The sequence below is a fragment of the Pleurodeles waltl genome, chromosome 6 (assembly GCF_031143425.1).
Source record: "Pleurodeles waltl isolate 20211129_DDA chromosome 6, aPleWal1.hap1.20221129, whole genome shotgun sequence".
NCBI classification, from domain to species: Eukaryota; Metazoa; Chordata; class Amphibia; order Caudata; family Salamandridae; genus Pleurodeles; species Pleurodeles waltl.
The window spans coordinates 628,538,922-628,557,993 of NC_090445.1; the positions used below are offsets into that span (position 1 = coordinate 628,538,922).

Genomic DNA, 19,072 nt, shown 5'->3' on the forward strand with positions numbered 1-19,072 from the left:
TGGTGTATCGGGACACACTGGCAGCCTCTCTTGCTGATTATTTAGAGGTGAACTGGGGGACCATGGACACCAGGGCCATTGAATGTGAGGCACTCAAAGCAGTTATAAGAGGGATGTGTTTATAGGGACCACTTTTGCAGGCCAGTCAAGCACCTCTCTTGCACTTTGAATTCTGCCTTAATTTGCCTCAACATCCCAAAGCGGGATGCAGAGGCAAATAGAGGCCAATTTTGAAGAGCAGCAGAGGTGCTTTGCTGGCCTGCAAAAAACCGGGGTGTGTTCAGCATAATCACATGCGGAAGTGATGCAGGCACAGCAAGAGATGCAAAGGATTTAGGATGCACTAGATAGAACTACCCTTAAAATGTACTGTCAATGATTAAGCAGGGAGGGGGATAAACCCAGCCGGCTTCTGGCTTGGATGCTCCTGGATGTAATAGAGGTTCCACCCATACTGCACCTTTGCGTTCCTGATGGAGTCTTAGAGATCAGTCCACAGGACATTTTATCTACCCTTGTAGATCACTTTAAGACCGGGTGGCGTGGTTGACCCTTAGGGGCAATAGAGAGTTTTTTTGAAAGAGAGAGTGGGGTTGCCGCCCTTAGCTCTGGAATGTATGCGAGAGTTGGAGGAGGTAATCTCCCTGGAAAAACTGGGTGAGGCTGTAGGTGCCATCAACAGGTCTAAAGCCCTGGGTGGCAATGGATTTCCCACAGAGCTTTATCAAACTTATTCCACTGTGCTTAAGGACAAAGGGGGTCATTCTGACCCTGGCGGTCCGAGACCGCCAGGGGAAAAAAGACCAAAGCACCGCCAACAGGCTGGCGGTGCTTTTTTTGGTATTCTGACCGCGGCGGTATAGCCAGGGATTATGACCCCCTTACCGCCAGCCTGTTTCTGGCGGTTTTTACCGCCAAGAAGAGGCTGGCGGTAGGGGGTTTTCTGGGGCCCCCTGCACTGCCCATGCCACTGGCATGGGCAGTGCAGGGGCCCCCTAACAGGGCCCCGGCCAGCTTTTCACTGTCTGCCTAGCAGACAGTGAAAAGCGCGACGAGTGCAACTGCACCCGTCGCACGGCCGCAACACCGCCGGCTCCTGTGTTGCGGCCTCATTCCCACTGGGCCGGCGGGCGCAAACTTGGTTTGTGCCCGCCGGCCCAGCGGGAATGTCAGAATGGGGGCCGTGGGATTGCGGCCGCATTGGTGGCCGCATGGCGGTTTCCGCCTGGCGGGCAGCGGTAGCCACCCGCCAAGGTCGGAATGACCCCCAAAATATTGAAAGTTCTCCTTGAGGCGAATGGCATTCTCCCAACTACCATGTGGGAAGGGACTGTGGCCCTCATTACAACCCTGGCGGTTGGTGAGAAAGCGGCTGGGGATAAAAAAAATTGAATCATGACCACGGCGGAAACCGCCAACACAAACAGCCACTTTAACACACCTACCACCACAGCGGTAGCAACAAACACTGCTGCAGTAACCGCCAACAGCCAGGCAGAAGACAACCGCCCACTGCATTACAACACGCCTATCCGCCAGCTTTTCTGGGGCAGTACCAATGCCATCAAAAACACAGCGGAAACAGTACTCTGAAGGGAAATGACACCTCTCGACACACAAGGAAGAACCACGATGACATGGAGCCCGAACTGCAGGTGTTCTCCATGCTGGTGTACCTTCTTATACACCAGGAACACGAATGCCTGGCGAAGGGGACCACTGTGAGAACTGCACCTAGCACACAAGGGAGAGGGGGAGGAAAAAGAGAGTGACACACACATGCAGTACGCAACACCCCCAACCCCAACACCATACACACAAACAGATGCAGCAACATTACATATACACCGCGTAACCCTCAGGAATAACGCAAGGCCAAAAGGAATGGAGTAAAATGAGTGTAATATTATACATTTTGAAAAATACGGTCTCAAAGTAATAAACAGTATGTACAATATATACAAAAGGAGGGACAATGCCCACTCCAAAATGTCCGTGGCCCACTGGGCCAAAACACATAGGCCAAGGCCACACTTGACTCCTGCTTCAATAGGAGAGAACACTGCAGGGGCATCAGGTCGAAAACACACAGGCACCTCAGGGGGACAGGGAATGGGGGGCACCTCAGCCGGAAGATGGTACAACACCACTGGCCTGGAGGGGGCTCCATGCCCACTGCTTGGTCCTGGGGAGTGCAAGGCCACAGTCTCTCAAGTGGGTGGTTTTCCCACTGCTTGGTCCTGGGGAGTGCAAGGCCACAGTCTCTTAAGTGGGTGGTTTGCCCTCTGCTTGGTCCTGGGGAGTGCAAGGCCACCTTCTCTCAAGTGGATGGCTTCTTCCACTGGTTCTGGAGGGGGCCTTGTGCCCAGTGTGCTCCATCCTGGCAAGGAGGGGGTGAGTGGATGCCTTCTTCCACTGGTTCTGATGGGGGCCTTGTGCACAGTGTGTTTCATCCTGGCAGGGAGGGGGTGAGTGGATGCCTTCTTCCACTGGTTCTGGAGGGGGCCTTGTGCCCAGTGTGCTTCATCCTGGGAAGGATGCGGCGAGTGGATGGCTTCTTCCACTGGTTCTGGAGGGGGCCGTTTGCCCAGTGTGCTTCATCCTGGATAGGGCAAGGTCACATTCTCTCACCTGGGTGTCACACCGACAGGTGTTGCAGGGGCCAGGATGCACTGCAGCCCATGTAGTCATCACTACACACTGCTTGCCAGTGGTGACGGTTGCTCTGTGGATGCCAGTTGCGCTGTAGGTGGCGGCGCTGGCAGTGGTGGTGGTAGCCTCCAGGCCTTCACCTGCAGCCTCGGACAGCTGCCCACTGGGGCTGCTGCTGCTGGCAGAGGTGCTGCTGGTGGCGGGGCATGTGGAGGTGCTGGCCGCGGTGCAGGTGGCGGTGCTGGCAGTGGTGGTGGTAGCCTGCAGGCCTTCACCTGCAGCTTCGGACGGCTGAAGTGCCAAGGCTGGTGTTGTGTTCCCTTTCCTGCCCTTGGCAGATGGCAGTGCCTCCTTGCTTCTGCCAGCTGGTGTCTTTCTCTTGCCCTTGCTGGCTGATTTTGCCTCCTTCCCCTTGCTGGGTGGTGTCCCCTTCTTGGCCTTAGCAGGTGGTGTTGGCACACTGGCTGGGCTGACTGGTGCCTCCTTGGATCCTCTCACACCTGCAGTAGCTTCAGAAACCACAGGGGCCGTGGACTGGGTGGCTGAGGTGCTGGGCTGGGTTCTGGCCACCCTGGCCCGAGGTGAAGGACCGGGGGGAGGGGGAGGAAATAGGTCAATGGTGGCGTGGAAAAGCTTAGGGACACTGGGGCGGGAAGAGGGTGAAGGTTTGGAAGTGGAGGAAGAGGGAGTGGTTGTAGGAGGTGTCAGTCTGCTGTGTTTGGGTGCAGGTGCATGGGCTGGATGCTGTTGTGATGTGGATGGCTGTTGGGTGTTTGTGTGCTTGCATTTGTGTACTTTGGGAGGAGGGGTCACAGACACAGTGGGAAAGGACACAAGGGATGTGTGCATGGATGTGGGGGTGGTGACTGCCAGTGAGGGGCGTGTAGTGATAGGCATGCTGGTGATGGAGGTAGTGGATGAGGATGTAGTGTATGCAGGTGTGAGTGGAGATGCTACTGGGAGGGAGGTGGATGACGAGGAGGGGGACACATTGGAGGCAGTGGATGTTGGTGTGTCTGCTCGTGGATGGTGCTTGTGTGAGTGCCTGTGAGATGAAGTGTGGTAGTTGTGTTTGCCGGAGCCACTTCTGTGTGTTGATTTGGGTGATTGCTGGTCTGAAGGTGTGCCTGGGATAGGCTGGGGTTGAGGGGATTGGGACTGGGTAGAGGAAGTAGGAAGGGGGAGGCTGGAAACGGGGACAATAACTGCCATCAGTGTGTTGACCAGAGCCTGGAATGCTCTCTGTTGGGCCGCCACGCCAGAGTGAATGCCCTCCAGGTATGCATTTGTCTGTTGCAAATGCTCTTCTACACCCTGGATGGCATTCAGTATGGTTGACTGCCCAACAAAGAGGGATCTCAGGAGGTCAGTAGGGCTGACTGGGGCAGGGCCTGATGTGCCTGGGGTGAAGGAGATGCCCACCCTCCTGGTTGAGCGGGCATGGGAAACATGCTGAGGGGCTGCTGGGAGGGTGATGCTGGTATGGGGGGTGGCAGCTGTACCTGTAGTTGGGGTGGGTACAGAGGTGTCCACCACCGCCAGGGAGCTACCATCAGATGAGGTGTCGCTGTCGGTAGTGTCCCCTCCTGTCTCCGTCGTGGTGCTCCCCTCGCCCTCTATCCCACTGGTGCTCTCACCGTCAGTGGATTCGGCCTCCAGGCCCATGTGGGATGCAGCTCCCTCCATCGCCGGTGCCTCTGCTCCTCCACCAGATGATGCCAATGCACACAAGACACAAGGACAGGGTGACAAAACAAAAAGGGGGGGAGAGACAGAGGATACACTTGGTCAGTGCCAGCAACAACACTACCGTTGGCATACACAACTCACAGGGAACAGCCCTATGCACTAGGCCATGCACTACCAGTTACACTGCTAGTCACCAGGCCATGGGGTAGAATGCCTAACGCCATTAGCTGCACCCCTGAAACCCACAAGACCCTGCCCAATAGTAGATGCCCACTAACAATATTGGGGTTGGAGTGCAACTGAGCTTGCCCCTTCATTGAACATACCCTGCCATATTCGCCCTGGCCTGGGGGCACCCACAGCCCACATCCCCCACCCAGGTAATACCTTAACGCGTGCAAAGTCATGATTCTGAATCTGTACTCAACCCCTTGTGGCTGCTGTGATGCCTTGAAGTGCCCATCCAACTCCAGATAAGCCACCGCCAGGATGTGGAACATCAGGGGGGTCAGGGTACAACGGGCGCCCCGTCCTCGTTGGAAGGCTAGCCCCAGCTGGGCCTCCGCTGTCTTCCTTGCCAAGCGGCGCAGGTCCTCCCACCGTTTGCAGCAGTGGGTGCTCCGCCTGTCAAGGACCCCCAGGGTCCGCACCTCCTTAGCGATGACACGCCAAATACCCTTTTTCTCATGGGCGCTGACCTGCAGAAAAAATACAGCAGAAAAGGTATTAGTCATACTGTCTGGACTGTTATACTCATGGCCCAACATATCCCCCATCCCCTTACGCACATACATTGCCCACCATACACTCAGCACTCTGCCCAGGACCACTCAGACCCCACCCTACACGAGGCTTACACACCCAGCAATCCATACATTCATGCCCCACGCATCATGCTCACAGTGTACTCCCCTGTTTGTCTGGATGACCATAGAGTAAAGGGTACTGGGGTAGGACCCCATCCATCAGTCTCTCCAACTCCTCCGAAGTGAAGGCAGGGGCCCTTTCCCCAGATACTCGAGCCATTGTCGCTTCCAGACACAGGTCACAGCAGCACTTGCAGTGTAGGTCCTCTCCTGTTGAAGGTCAGGTAGCAAGTGAGTGAACAGATAGAAAATGGCAGTCTTGTCTGCGGCGGTGCGTACCATAAATGCTGGCGTACATCGCCATTGGATCCTGGAACCCATAGGGACCAATGATAACCAATGCAGTGTTGCGTGGCGGTCATCGACTGCCGACCGCAACAGTGCACAACGCAAGCAGAATTACCTCCTTTCCACTTGTCTCTCCTCACAAGTCAGGTAGCCGCCATTTCAGGGGGGCCCAGGCCATGGCACTTAACTGCGTCACAGCAGACATTGGCACATCAACTGACTTACGAGTACACATACTGTTTCTGTAAAGCAAAAACTGCATGTACATTTTGACATATATCTGTGAATATGACCTTCTGCTCACCGTTCTTCAACCTAGAGTTCAACTGCTGAGGATGAATAGGAGATGGAGACATCCCCCCTGTGTACAGACCCCTGGTGGACCTGGCAACAATGGAGGACAGGCACATTATCCTGACCTATAGACTTGATAGGGCCACAATCCAAGAACTGTGTGCCCAATTGGAACCAGACCTGATTTCAGCTATCTGCCACCCCACAGGTATCCCCCATCTAGTGCAGGTCCTGTCAGTGCTCCATTTCCTGGCAAGTGGATCCTTACAAGCGACAGTGGCCATGGCATCAGGAATGTCACAGCCTATGTTGTCAAACATGCTGACCAGAGTGTTGTCTACCCTGCTGAAACACATGCACAGCTACCTCGTATTCCCCCAGGTGGAGGATTTGGCCACTGATGTTATGCACTGGGACATATCACTGGGACATATCCCCAACCTCATTGGCGTCATTGATGGTACACATTTTGCATCTGTCCAACCCACCCGGAGAAATGAACAAGTGTTCAGAAATAGGAAAAGCTTTCACTCTCTGAATGTGCAGATGGTGTGTTTGGTGGACCAGTACATCTCCCATGGCAATGGCAAGTATCCTGGGTCTGTGCATGATGCATTTATCTTGAGGAACAGCAGCATCCCATATGGGATGTCTCAACTCCAGAGGCACCAGGTGTGGCTAATAGGTGAGCCCATGGTCCCCACCCAGTTGATGTAGGTATATGGGTGTGGGTTTGGCCCTAAGGATGAGTGTGTGGCTAACAGGTATCCCTCGAATATTTGCAGGTGACTCTTGTTACCCTAACCTCTCATGGATACTGACCTCAGTGAGGAATGCCAGGACAAGGGCAGAGGAATGTTACAATGAGGCACATGGGCGAACAAGGAGAATCATTGAGAGAACCTTTGGCCTCCTGAAGGCAAGATTCTGGTGCCTCCATCTGACAGGTGGATCCCTGTACTACTCACCCAAGAAGGTGTGCCAGATCATCGTTGCATTTTACATGTTGCACAACCTGGCCTTGAGACGCCAGGTGCCTTTTCTGCAGAAGGATGAGCCTGGGGATGGTTGTGTGGCAGCGGTGGAGCCTGTGGACAGTGATGAAGAGGAGGCAGAGGAAGAAGATGTGGACAACAGAACTACACTCATTCAACAGTACTTCCAGTGACACAGAGGTAAGACACTGTAACTTAACATTCCATTGCAGTTTTGTGTTTGACATTGAACATGGCAGCCTGATTTCCCTATTTCTATGGCTACTTAGTGTACCCTTTGGCGTCTCTATTTTCAGATCTCTGTGCCCCACTCTGGCTCCTGGTGTGTTTACTGCTACCCACTACAGGTCATACCTATGCAAATATTACAGTACATTTGAATTGCAATGTTTACAGTTTGTGAAACTAATACATGTGTCACACAATTGCCAGACTCCATCTTTGATTTTGTTCCAAGGGTGTTTATTTATGTGATAATAAGTGCAGGGGGTATTGCAATGGGCTGGGTTGCTGATGGAGGAAAGTCCAGGGTAGAGACCAGTCTATTTGTTCACAGGTGCATTGTCCAAGGGGGCATAGAAAGGGGAGCAATGGCAGTTCAAGGTGGACAGGGTGACAGAGTGGGACAGAAGGGTGACAATCAGGAGAGTCGTATTTCCTGGCGGGGGTCTTGGCAATGTTCTCTGGCTTCCGCCTGGATTGCAGGGACCGTTTGTGGGGTGGTTCTCCTTCTGCAGGGGGTGGGGTGCTGGTGGCCTGTTGTGCCTGTGGCAGGGCCTCCTGTCCAGTAGCGTCGGCGGAGGTGGAGGGCTGTTCTTTGGTTTGGATAGTGTCAGGGGCCCGTTGGTGTGCCACTGCCTCCCTCATGGTGTTGGCCATGTCAGCCAGCACCCCTGCAATGGTGACCGGGATGGTGTGGATGTCCCTCAGGTCCTCCCTGATCCCCAGGTACTGTCTCTCCTGCAGCCGCTGGGTCTCCTGCAGCTTGGCCAGTATCTGGCCCATGGTCTCCTGGGAATGGTGGTATGCTTCCAGGATGTTGGTGAGTGCCTCGTGGAGAGTCGGTTCCCTGGGTCTGTCCTCCCCCTGTCGCACAGCAGTCCTCCCAGCTTTCCTGTTGGCCGGTGCCTCTGTCCTCTGAAAAGTGTGCACACAGCCACTGACCCCAGGTCCCTGATCTTCCTGTGTATGTGAGGTTGCCTGGGGTCCCTGTAGTGGTGGACACACTGCTGATTGGCGTGTCCTGGGGACAGAAGGATGGGCCCACTGGGTGGGTGCTGTGGTGGTGTTTCCTGAGGGGGGAGGCTCTGTGGTGGGTTGAGACTGTGCCAGGGTCACTGACTGTCCAGAGGTCCCTGGTGGGCCAGGTAGGTCATCGTGATCCAGGCGTGCAGAGCTGCTGTCATCACTGTGGGCCTCTTCGGGGGGAACTGGATGTTGCTGGCACCTCCTCTCTGGTGACATTGAGTGGGGGTCCTGTGGGGATGTAAATGCAGTGTTATTGTATCTACGTGTGCCATCTTGTACATGGATTTCTTTCCCTCTATGGTTGTTATTAGCAAGGCAGCTTTGGCTTGTGTGAGTAGTGCTTGGTTTGGCTAAGGGTTTGTCACTAGTGTACATGCTGTGGTGATGGGTGCCCATGCAGGTCTGTGATGGGGGTGCATGTATTGGTGTTGCATGCAGGGCTTGGTACTGGGATGGGTGGGTTGTGATGGTGGGGTATATGTGAGGTAGAGGGGTCATGGGGGTGAGGGTAGGGGTTATTGTTTGTGATGTCATGCAGGTAGGGGGGGGGATAAAGTAGTAAAGATTTGACTTACCCGAGTCCAGTCCCCCTGCCACTCCTGCCAGGCTCTCAGGATGCATGATAGTCAAGACTTGCTCCTCTCGTGTTGTTAGTTGTGGGGGAGGAGGTGGGGGTCCACCACCAGTCCTCTGTACTGCTATATGGTGCCTTGCTACCATGGAATGTACCTTCCCCCGTAGGTCATTCCACCTCTTCCTGATGTCATCCCTTGTTCTTGAGTGCTGTCCCACGGCACTGACCCTGTCCATGACTCTCCCCCATAGCTCCATCTTCCTTGCAATAGACATCTGCTGCACCTGTGATCCGAATAGCTGTGGCTCTACCCGGATGATTTCCTCCACTACGATCCTTAGGTCCTCCTCTGAGAACCTGGGGTGTATTTGTGGTGCCATGGGTGTAGTGTGAGTGGTGTGTGAGGGTGTGTGGGGTGATGTGTTGGGGTGTGTGCTGTGAGGTGCGTGGATGGTGTATGGGTGATGGTATTTTTTTGGCTCAGATTCAGTGGGTGCTTTTGGCTTGTCTCTCTCTCTCACTTGCCAAAATTTTTGGGTCGTAAAGGGTTGTGGGTAGTGTGTGTGTGTTTTATATTGGTGTGGGTGTGGTGTGTGTATGTGTGTCAGGTGTGTGTATTTTGAATTGTCCAATGTGGTGTTGTTTTGTTAGTGTGCGTGTATTTTGAGCGCAGCGGTGTGTACCGCCAATGGTTTACCATGGTTGAATGACTTCTGCGGTGATTCGTGGGTCATGATGTTGTGGGCGTATTTCTGTTGGCATAACCGTGTGGGTTTTGGTACCGCCATTTTAACACTGACCTTTGGGCTTGAGGATTTGTGTGTGTGTCTTTATAGTGGTGGATTTCTATGTGTGGGTCATAATACGGGTAGCGGTATACCACCGCAGTCACAGTATGTTGGTGGCAGTCAGCATGGCGATAAGCGGCACTTACTGCCAATATTGTAATGAGGACCTGTGTATCCTATGCTGAAGCCCAGGGGTTATCCCACAGGCCGTTCCTCATATAGGCCACTCACTGTGCTCAAATCTGAAGTTAAGCTCCTGTGTAGAATTCTGGCTGGGGGGTATAATCTGGGAGCTGTTTCACGAAGATCATTGCAGCTTCATGCTGGCATGCAGTGCAACCTTCAACCTGTGTAGACTCACCCACATACTGCATGAAACCATGGGAGATGATAGTGAGATGTCCCTAGTTTCCTTGGACCAAGAAAAAGATGTTCATACTGTGGAGTAGAGTTACCTGATGGCAGTGTTAAGGAGTATGGGGTTCTGGCCTCATTTTTGTGCTTGGGTGTGACTCCTGTACACAGAGCCCTCAGTCCAAGTTAAGGTGGGAGGCGAGCTCTCGGAGTCATGGGCGGTAGGCAGGGGGACCAGACAGGGATGTCCTCTTTCTCCGCTCCTCTTTGCACTTGCAATCGAGCCCCTTGCTTAGCTACTAGGTAGGGAGCTGGAACTTTAGGGGATTTGAGTTGATGGCTCCACACGTGTTTTCTCGCTATATGCAGATGATGTGCTGATTTATGTTCATTCTCTTGGTCAGTCGGTGCCTATGTTTATACAGCTTCTGATGGACTTTGGTGAGGTCTCTGGCCTCAGAGTCAATATTCAAAAGTCACTGTTACTACCCCGCTGGTGGGTTGGTTGGGAAGCCCCTTGCCCAACTCCCAAATGCGTGACTTTGTTGGGAGACTGAGGGATTTCATTTATCTAAGCATACAGGTCACACTCACTCAAGCCACTGATTGGTGTCTGAATCTGGACAGGGTAGTGGGTGACCTTGAAAACTCTACTGCATTTTGGAACATACTCCCCCTGTCGTTGATGGACAGGGCAACCATAGCAAAAATGGCCTTCCTCCCATGCTGCCTCTACCTAGTTCAGAATTTGATGTTCCCACTTGTGCCTCGACTCTTTTGCAAATTAGATAGTTTGTTAATCTCCAGGACCTGGGCTGCTCAACGTAGCAGGGTAGTGCTGTCAACACTTAAAGGGGACATGGAAGATGGGGGGCTGGCCCTCCGAATTGTGCAATTTTACTATTTTGGGGCACACTTGCAGGCTGCAAGGTGGCTTAGGGAGTCTGATAATTTGGAGAAAAGGCTGTTTACATATTTGCTTGGAGATGACACGTTGGCATGCCTACTGATGCGGGGAGCAGGTCGGAGCAACTGGTCCCATATCTGATGAAGACTACAGTTACAATTTGGGAAAAGGTGCTACAAAAAGTACTTTGCAGGGCTCCTTTTGATAGGGAGCTGCAACTCTGAGATCTCGCAGGGTCCTGGACAATTGATGCAGATATGTCTATGGAACAATGGAAGGTGGGGCTGGCAGGTGGTCGGCAACACATACCCAGACAAGCTTTTTCCTACTTTTCAAGAAGAGTGGGGCCGGGTCATTTTCTACACTATGCCAAGCTGGAAAGTATGGAAAGAGAGGTGTGGAATGACTTTCTGGCAGAGCTACGACGGGTACTTGGAGGCCTGCTTCCGTGTGGTGAGGGGCAGCACCTGATCATGTTATTCTACAAAGTGCTCAGGGGGGACATGCTGAACAAACCTTATGCACCACGGTGGGCCTGGGAGAGGGAACTGGAACAGCCAGTCACAGACGCGGACTGGGCATATGCATCTGAGCTCGTGCGAATGGTATCTTGTAATAAAAGGTTTATGTTATTACATTTCAACTTTCTACACCACACCTATGTGACTCCTTTCCAACTGAATAGGATGTAGCCCTCCAGGGCGGCTAAATGCCTGTGCTGTGGGGAGAAGAGTGCTACCTTTTTACTTTAGATTGGGACAACCACACCGAGATTCAGAACTATTGGAGGGTGGTGGTGCCAAATATTGAAGAGGTCATTGGATTGGTGATTCCTCTGACTCCGATAGCTTGCCTTTTTGGAGTGGTGGTGAGGCCAGATGGACGTAAGATCGCCTATAAACTCACTATGCTTGCATTCCTTGGGGCTAAGTGTCATGTGTCTTTTGGGTGGTTGAGAACCAGGGTGCCGGTGGCAGCCCATTGGCTAAGAGACCGGATTGAATGGGGGGTAACTTGGAGAACATCATGGGCCTCATTCTAACCTTGGCGGACGGCGGAGGCCGTCCGCCAAGGTTCCGCCGCCAAATGACCGCACCGCGGTCACAAGACCGCGGCGGCCATTCTAACATTTCCTCTGGGCCGGCGGGCGCTCTCCAAAAGAGCGCCCGCCGGCCCAAAGGAAATGCCCCTGCAACGAGGACGCCGGCTCAGAATTGAGCCGGCGTAGTTGCAGGGGTGCGACGGGTGCAGTTGCACCCGTCGCGTATTTCAGTGTCTGCATGGCAGACACTGAAATACTTTGCGGGGCCCTCTTACGGGGGCCCCTGCAGTGCCCATGCCATGGGCATGGGCACTGCAGGGGCCCCCAGGGGCCCCGCGGCACCCCCTACCACCATCCTGTTCCTGGCGGGAGACCCGCCAGGAACAGGATGGCGGTAGGGGGTGTCAGAATCCCCATGGCTGCGGAGCGCGCTCCGCAGCCATGGAGGATTCCCCCGAGCAGCGGAAAGTCGGCGGGAGCCGCTGACTTTCTGCTTCTGACCGCGGCTGAACCGCCGCGGTCAGAATGCTCGTGGGAGCACCGCCACCCTGTTGGCGGTGCTCCCGTGGTCGGTGGCCCTGGCGGCCACCGGCCGCCAGGGTCAGAATGACCCCCCATATGTGCCCTTCACGCTCCAATGATGGGACGACGGAAGAGATAATGGTTTGAGGACTGCTGCTTGATAAGTTTAAAGATGAAGGGGACTCAAGCTCTGATACCAGCTTGGATGATGGAGTATGATTTTCGTCTGATTTGAGTATAATTCTATAAGCGATGTAGCAACCAAGGCCCTCATTACAACCCTGGCGGTCAAAGACCGCCAGGCTGTTTTGGCGATTGCACCGCCAACAGGCTGGTGGTGAAATCTTGCGTATTTTGACTGTGGCGGAAGCACCTCGGTTGAAACGCCGGGACCAGCGGTTTTCCGCCACGTTGGTCCCGGCGGATTTAATCCTCCAGGGCAGGGCTGGATTACGAGTCCCCTTCCCGCCAGCCATTCCATGGCGGTAGGAACCGCCATGGAAAGGCTGGTGGAAAGGGAAGTCGCGGAGCCCCTGAGGGCCCCTGCACTGACCATGCCTTTGGCATGGACAGTGCAGGGGCCCCCTGGCACAGCCCCACACAGCTTTTCACTGTCTGCACAGCAGACAGTGAAAAGAGCGGCGGGTGCAACTGCACCTGTCGCACAGCCGCAACACCGCCGGCTCCATTTGGAGCCGGCTCCCATGTTGCGGCCGACATCCCCGCCAGCCCAGCGGGGATGTCATAATGGGCACCGTGGGAGTGCAGCCGCATTGGTGGCCGCACGGCGGTTACAACTTCGCGGGCAGCGGTTGCCGCCCACCAATGTTGTAATGAGGCCCCAAGTGTGGTATTGTTCTGTCTATCATTAAGAAACTGGCTTGATGGCTTGGTTCATGCTGTATTATGTACCGACTGCTGTACACTCCTGATGCCTAACATGACATGTATGATGTAGCTAATCTTTGGAAAATGCTGCAGCTTTGTTATGTGGGATCACTTTTATGTGAGCTTGAGACTCCTGCAGTGTTCTTTCCTTATTTATGTGAAAAGTAAAACCAATAAAACACAGTTGGAAAAATAAATAAATAAATGGGTGATCCAAGGGCAGGGACTCTAGTACTTTGTGTTGTCCGTGGCTGTAGTCGGGTGGAATGGGCAGGACAGGAAGGGGAGCAGCTTCAGCAAGGGTGTGTCACCCCTCAACTGCATTTTTGGGTTGTTAGTTGGGTCTGTGGGCCCAAGTCAGATCTGCTATGTCCATGTCATATTTGTTCTTGTTCTCAATTCAGTAAATGGTTTTAACTCATAAGTCATGATTACATTATATGACATATTACTGAGAGAAGAGAAAAAAACTCTGCAGCCTGAGACACTATTAACATTCTCGGAATTGTGTAGGATCAAGCATCCAACAGCAACAACAGCATAGGGAATCCATTAAGCATAACCCACTTGCAAATCTAGGGCAAATAGTGTCTGACCAGAAAGCCTTAGGGAATAACCTCTCTCATGACAGACATTAGGATTAGTTGGCCCCTACTGACAATCCATAGGTTATATTCCACTTTAGCCAGAAGCATTGATATCTGCCTGTCAATATAAAATACACTGTTATGCATACATCCCACAAGAGGTATTACTCATACCCTGGTAGAAGGCTCTCTCCATAAGCAGCTTTTCATATTCAAGGCCCACTGCTCTGTTCTGTGCAGTTTACAGTGTTGCTTTGACTATACTGCCACCTCTTAGTAGACTTCTGGTCCCCACATACCATCTGCAAAGACCACAATCACAAGCATGGGCTAGCAGCTGTGTGTTTTCATGGGCGACTCTGCTGAAGGACCTTTTTTGGGGCTCCAAAGCCACCAGCAACATCACAGGGTCGGTAATGACATCGGCTGCTATATAAACATTGACATATACCTGATAATTGGCTAAATGGCATGTGTGATACCATTAATAAACCTTGACTTTTCAGTCAACAGCGCTTTGTCTGCCGGAATGCAAAACACGTGGGACTGCACTTTCAAGCCAGACCTAAAAAGGCTCAACATTCCCATTATTCATGAAAAATATTTTGAAAAATTCGTAATTGTTTGCTGCTTTTTCCTATAAATATATATTCCTAATATTGCCCTGAAACACGTGAAAAGTAATCAGTCAAATTTTGAAACAGAAGCGGCAGGTTCATGTGACTAAACATGATTGTTTTTATGATAACAGTTATATAATAAGGCAAATTGGTAGACAGTAGCATGTAGAATACTTACAATTTTGTGGAAAGACAGAAGAGTTGTATTACTTCCTTCTACCCCATTTTTGTAGTCATCAAGTGCTTCAGTGTAAATGTTTTGAAACTCTTCAATAGCCTAAAGAAAAGAGGAAAATTATGAAACAGCATTTTCTACGAACCTCTTGGAAACTGTATAAGTTTGGCTTTTACTTTTAGGTCCACTCATTCTATTGCATTTAAAAGGGATTTATTAGAGGATGGAGCCCAGTATGGACTGTAGAAATACAGTGTTTGTGACTGGTGCTTGGCACACAATGCAACAGCCATTCAAGGCATGCAGAGTTTAACTACTGCGCCATCAGCATATGGTTTTTCCCTGTGTTACTGGTGTAAGATGTAAAATAATTCTATGTCCCCATAGTGATTGTGTTAGGGACAGGAACTGCTGTAAATGCTGGTGTACAAGTCACAGCAGTGCCTGCCTAACTCAAGGTAAGGTACGGCATACGTATCCTTTTACAAAGTACAACAAATGTTTTTTTTAAATATACCTTTTATTCCCCGGAGTACAACAGGTGGATCCTGACAGGTACAGGTCACATAGGAGCAGGTTTAATACATTTTCCTCTGATGTTCACTTCACAGCAAAATGGCCTAGCTTGAAATGTTTCCTCAACTGTAAATTAGCATACAACAGTCAGCGGTGTAGCTTTGAGGGGTGGGGCATTTGGGGTGAGACACTTTCGCCAAATAAATGCATTCTTGGCTTCCTAGCTAAGTATGGGGGCCCGAGTCGAGTCTTCTATCTCTGTGTCAGCTTTAATTTTTGATGTGAGCCAAGAATGAAAAACAAAACAGTGACTTTTGATGTGAATGAGATATTCAAAATGTGAAACCAGATAGCCTGGAATTGATGCTAGATTTCCTACTTATCCAAATTGTGTGATCCTGCGCAAATACTTTATTTCACAGAGCCTCCTTTTTCTTTATTATCACATCTGAGCGCACTTTTAAACACTTCAGTTCAAGACGTGCGTTGTATGCGCACCTGTTTTATTTGATTGACTGTAATGCTGCTCCAAATAATAAGAGTCTAGACCACGCTTAGGGTTTACAGAGCTACTGACTTGCCTCAGTACACAAAATTGTCATTGGGGTCGATACATGAATGATTCTAAAAAGTTTTAACAAATGTCTGTCTATGCAGTGATATAATCGGATGTGCTAAAGTGAAAGGCTTCTGCATGTTTTTAAGAGCTTGTACAATATTTTATATTATGTTTGTTGCGCAGTATACATACCGAATGGTTTTCACGACTCAGCTCATGCATGGAGTCTTAGAGCCAAGCCAGACCCATGGTTTGACACACCCTATTAGTTTGCCTGCATACATTGTTCTGTTTGCGACTTTGGCTTAATACATAGGGCCATCAGTCACTTGATAAAGTGATTACTAAAAGGTGAGGACTAGAAACATAAAGCCCTGCCGACATGCACCAATTTGACTTGTTTGCAGTGTAAATACATTTAAAATAAGTGATCCCAAGATAGGGATTCCAGGACTTTCTGGTCGTCCACAGAAATCAGGTGGGACAGGCTGGGACGTAGCTTCAGCAGGGATGTTTGGGGTGTGACACTCCTCAAAAGCATTCCTGGTTTGTTAGTTTGGTCTGGGGGCCCGGAGTCAGGTCTGCTATGTATCTGTCAGTTTTTCTTGTCATTCTCATTTCACTAAGAGGTTTTAACTTGTTAAATTTTTGGATCAGGATATTATTAGATATATATAGTGACCGGTTTACCAAAAAAGTAGTAAAACTTCACCTATAAAAGTAACCTTTGACTCAGTGCAAATACAGCAATCTCCATACAGATTGCCAAGCCTTTCCTCATCCCAATACCTAGTGACAAAATAAGAAACTTGCTGTGAATAATAAAGGAACAAAGCCCTCTCACTATGTCCTAGGATGGAAGGTAAAATTATATGAACCACATACTTGTTACTCCGCAATTCATTGTGGGGTGTTTCTAGCCTGAACTTTGTCTGGCACTCATTCTAGTACAATACATGTGAATGACAGCTAGTTTTCAAAAACCCTGAGATTTGATCAACTTCTAAGTATGATCTAGAGCATGGTTTTTGTGAAGATTATGTGGTTAAAAACCTTGATATATTACTTCTGTCATATGTCAAGGATTTTAACCACATAACCTTTACAAAACTAAAGTGTGTGATTTCATATGACATCTTCAATGTCACATGGAATCACACACTGTCGACATATATTGGACTGTGGTGTTAAAATGCAGCTTGGAGGCCCAGCAAAAATATAGCACCACTTTGCCCTTGATCACCTGTAAAGAGAAGAACCTCTCTGATGTTCCTTATTATGCTTACAAAAGCCTGAACAGAAATCAATCTGTTGATGGTCGCCATGGGTTTGGAGAGCAGAGTGAAAACCGCAGGCCCTAATTAATTTGTGATACAGGGTAGAGCTGATATCAGGCAGGATTTCTCTTTTTGAAAGGGGAGTGATTTGTCATGTTTGAGACACGGTGGGACTGACCATAGTTGAACTGCAAAGCTGGGCTACTAGCCAAACTCTAGGTCGAACTCCAGGAAAGCTATTCATTGTACAGAGGTCTGTGTAACTAGTTAGGGCACCACTGCACCATGTGGAATGCTTGTGATGAAGCTTTTACCTGTTATGGTCTAGTTCGAGGTCAACAAACCTTGGTGTCAATGCAAAGGGTTCAAATAGGGAACATGGCAACAGTCAATCAACATTGAACAGTGTAACTCGTTTAGTCACACACTGAAGTCGTAAATAAAGCTAAATGGTTTTATTACAAGTTAACACCCAGGTTAATGTAAACAAATCTCATAAATATACTGTAAAGATACAGAATGCCAATGGGGTAGCCAAAACAGGGGGAAACGTTCAAACAAATTAGCATAAGGCAAACAAGGAACTTGTTAACGGTAATGCAAAATATTAACAATAGCATCTGATGCTCAGAAAACAATTGCTAGTGCAATCTATTACACAGTAGTGTAATTTCAAAGACATATTAGTAAGTTAGCTGTGGACAAATAGGATTCTTCCAAAGGACTAAAATAATAAGCAAATATCCAATAAAGAACATGAGGACAAATCCAAAAAAGCAAAAACGAGATAAAAAAGATTTCGGAGAAAGTTCTTTGGGGCAAAAAGAATGTAACTAATGAAGATAAAAAAGTAAGTAAAAAGTGAAGGAGTCAGTATATCGGAAGCTCGGTCAAGGGTCTTCTAGCGAATCTAGTGTAAGCCAAAGCCACACTCAGTGAAGCTGAGGTCTGTACTTCTCAAAGTCCAAAGGAATCCACTCCTTTCTGCTCTCAAATCAACCAGTCAAAGTCCTAGTTAATGTCACAAATTTAGTTAGGAAACACCTACTCTGAACATATCACTTCAGGCAATGCCTACCCCATTGCATGGTTGAACTTTGAAACAAGTGCAAAAAGATAAAGGGAATCCGGAGGATTAATGGTCCAGTGTATACCCTCCGATGAAAGTTACTTTATAATGAAAAACACTGTTCCAAGGCTAGAAAGAAAAGACAAGGTGAAAACTAGGGAGTCCTAATTGTTAGGAGCAAGAGTCCTCACACACCTTAATGGGTGTCATGCTTCATCATCGGACGGGCTCCTCGTCAGACCGGCGCTGCAATGTCTAACAGGCACCCCCCGTAGGGGGGCTCTCTGCTGGAGATCTTTTATCGATGATGCCGCTAGTACCCCACAAGTGAGTGAGGGCAAAATAAGGGGAGAAGAGATCAAACACAACTAACTAAAATTGGCTCAGGACCCCTACTAAATACTATTTTTATTTATCTGTATGGGGTGATGGCCAAGATTAAAAATATATCCAGGGAGTGAAGTAGAGATAATGCTCAACCACTCTCTAATACTGAATGTGGAAAAAGGAAGGAAGGAGGTTAGAAACTACCAGACCCACCTTAAATTAGGGTCAACATGTTTCGCGTCTCTGTGGTCCACAAGGATCCTATGACGCTTCTTCAGGACCTAATGTTTTTCTAAGCTTCTCCAACTTTAGATTAAGTGGACTCTTACAAACTATAACTGACAGTCAAAGAAGTATCACCAGTCACTTACGAAAGTCCAACCTGATCTGAACTTTCTGTTCCTAATGGTCACCCCTCCCGAGTTGGGACAGGGCTTCATGGGATCACGCAGACCAATAGCCCGGGAGCACGACCAGGGGTAGGTGAATACACCCGACGTCAGGACTTTACAAAGTGTATTATAAGCCTGGCTATTGGTCTGCGTGATCCCATGAAGCCCTGCCCCAACTTGGGAGGGGTGACCATTAGGAACAGAAAGTTCGGATCAGGTTGGACTTTCGTAACAAACGTAACAATTCTTTGCATCCATTGTGTCAATGAACTCGTAAAGCAATTTATAATACACATTTGATGAAAGATCTCCTCTAGAAGTATCTACATGTAACTCTTTATCTATTTAATGTTTCTTATCACTAACAGCTTGGGTAATCTTTGCTTCCTATATTAGAATGTGTAGGTAGTCTCAATCCTGTAAGCAAAGAAACCATTACTATA

The 19,072-nt window shown here is 49.8% G+C and overlaps 1 protein-coding gene across 2 annotated transcripts in view; it reads right to left on the minus strand.

The window, feature by feature from the left end:
- The window catches only part of TSPAN2 (tetraspanin 2), a 716,196-nt gene that overhangs the window by 176,888 nt on the left and 520,236 nt on the right, over nucleotides 1-19,072 (minus strand). For both annotated transcript variants that reach the window (XM_069238961.1, XM_069238962.1), the window contains exon 5: nucleotides 14,493-14,591. In XM_069238961.1, coding sequence (XP_069095062.1) covers nucleotides 14,493-14,591 — 99 coding nt within the window. The remainder of the gene's footprint in view (nucleotides 1-14,492; nucleotides 14,592-19,072) is intronic.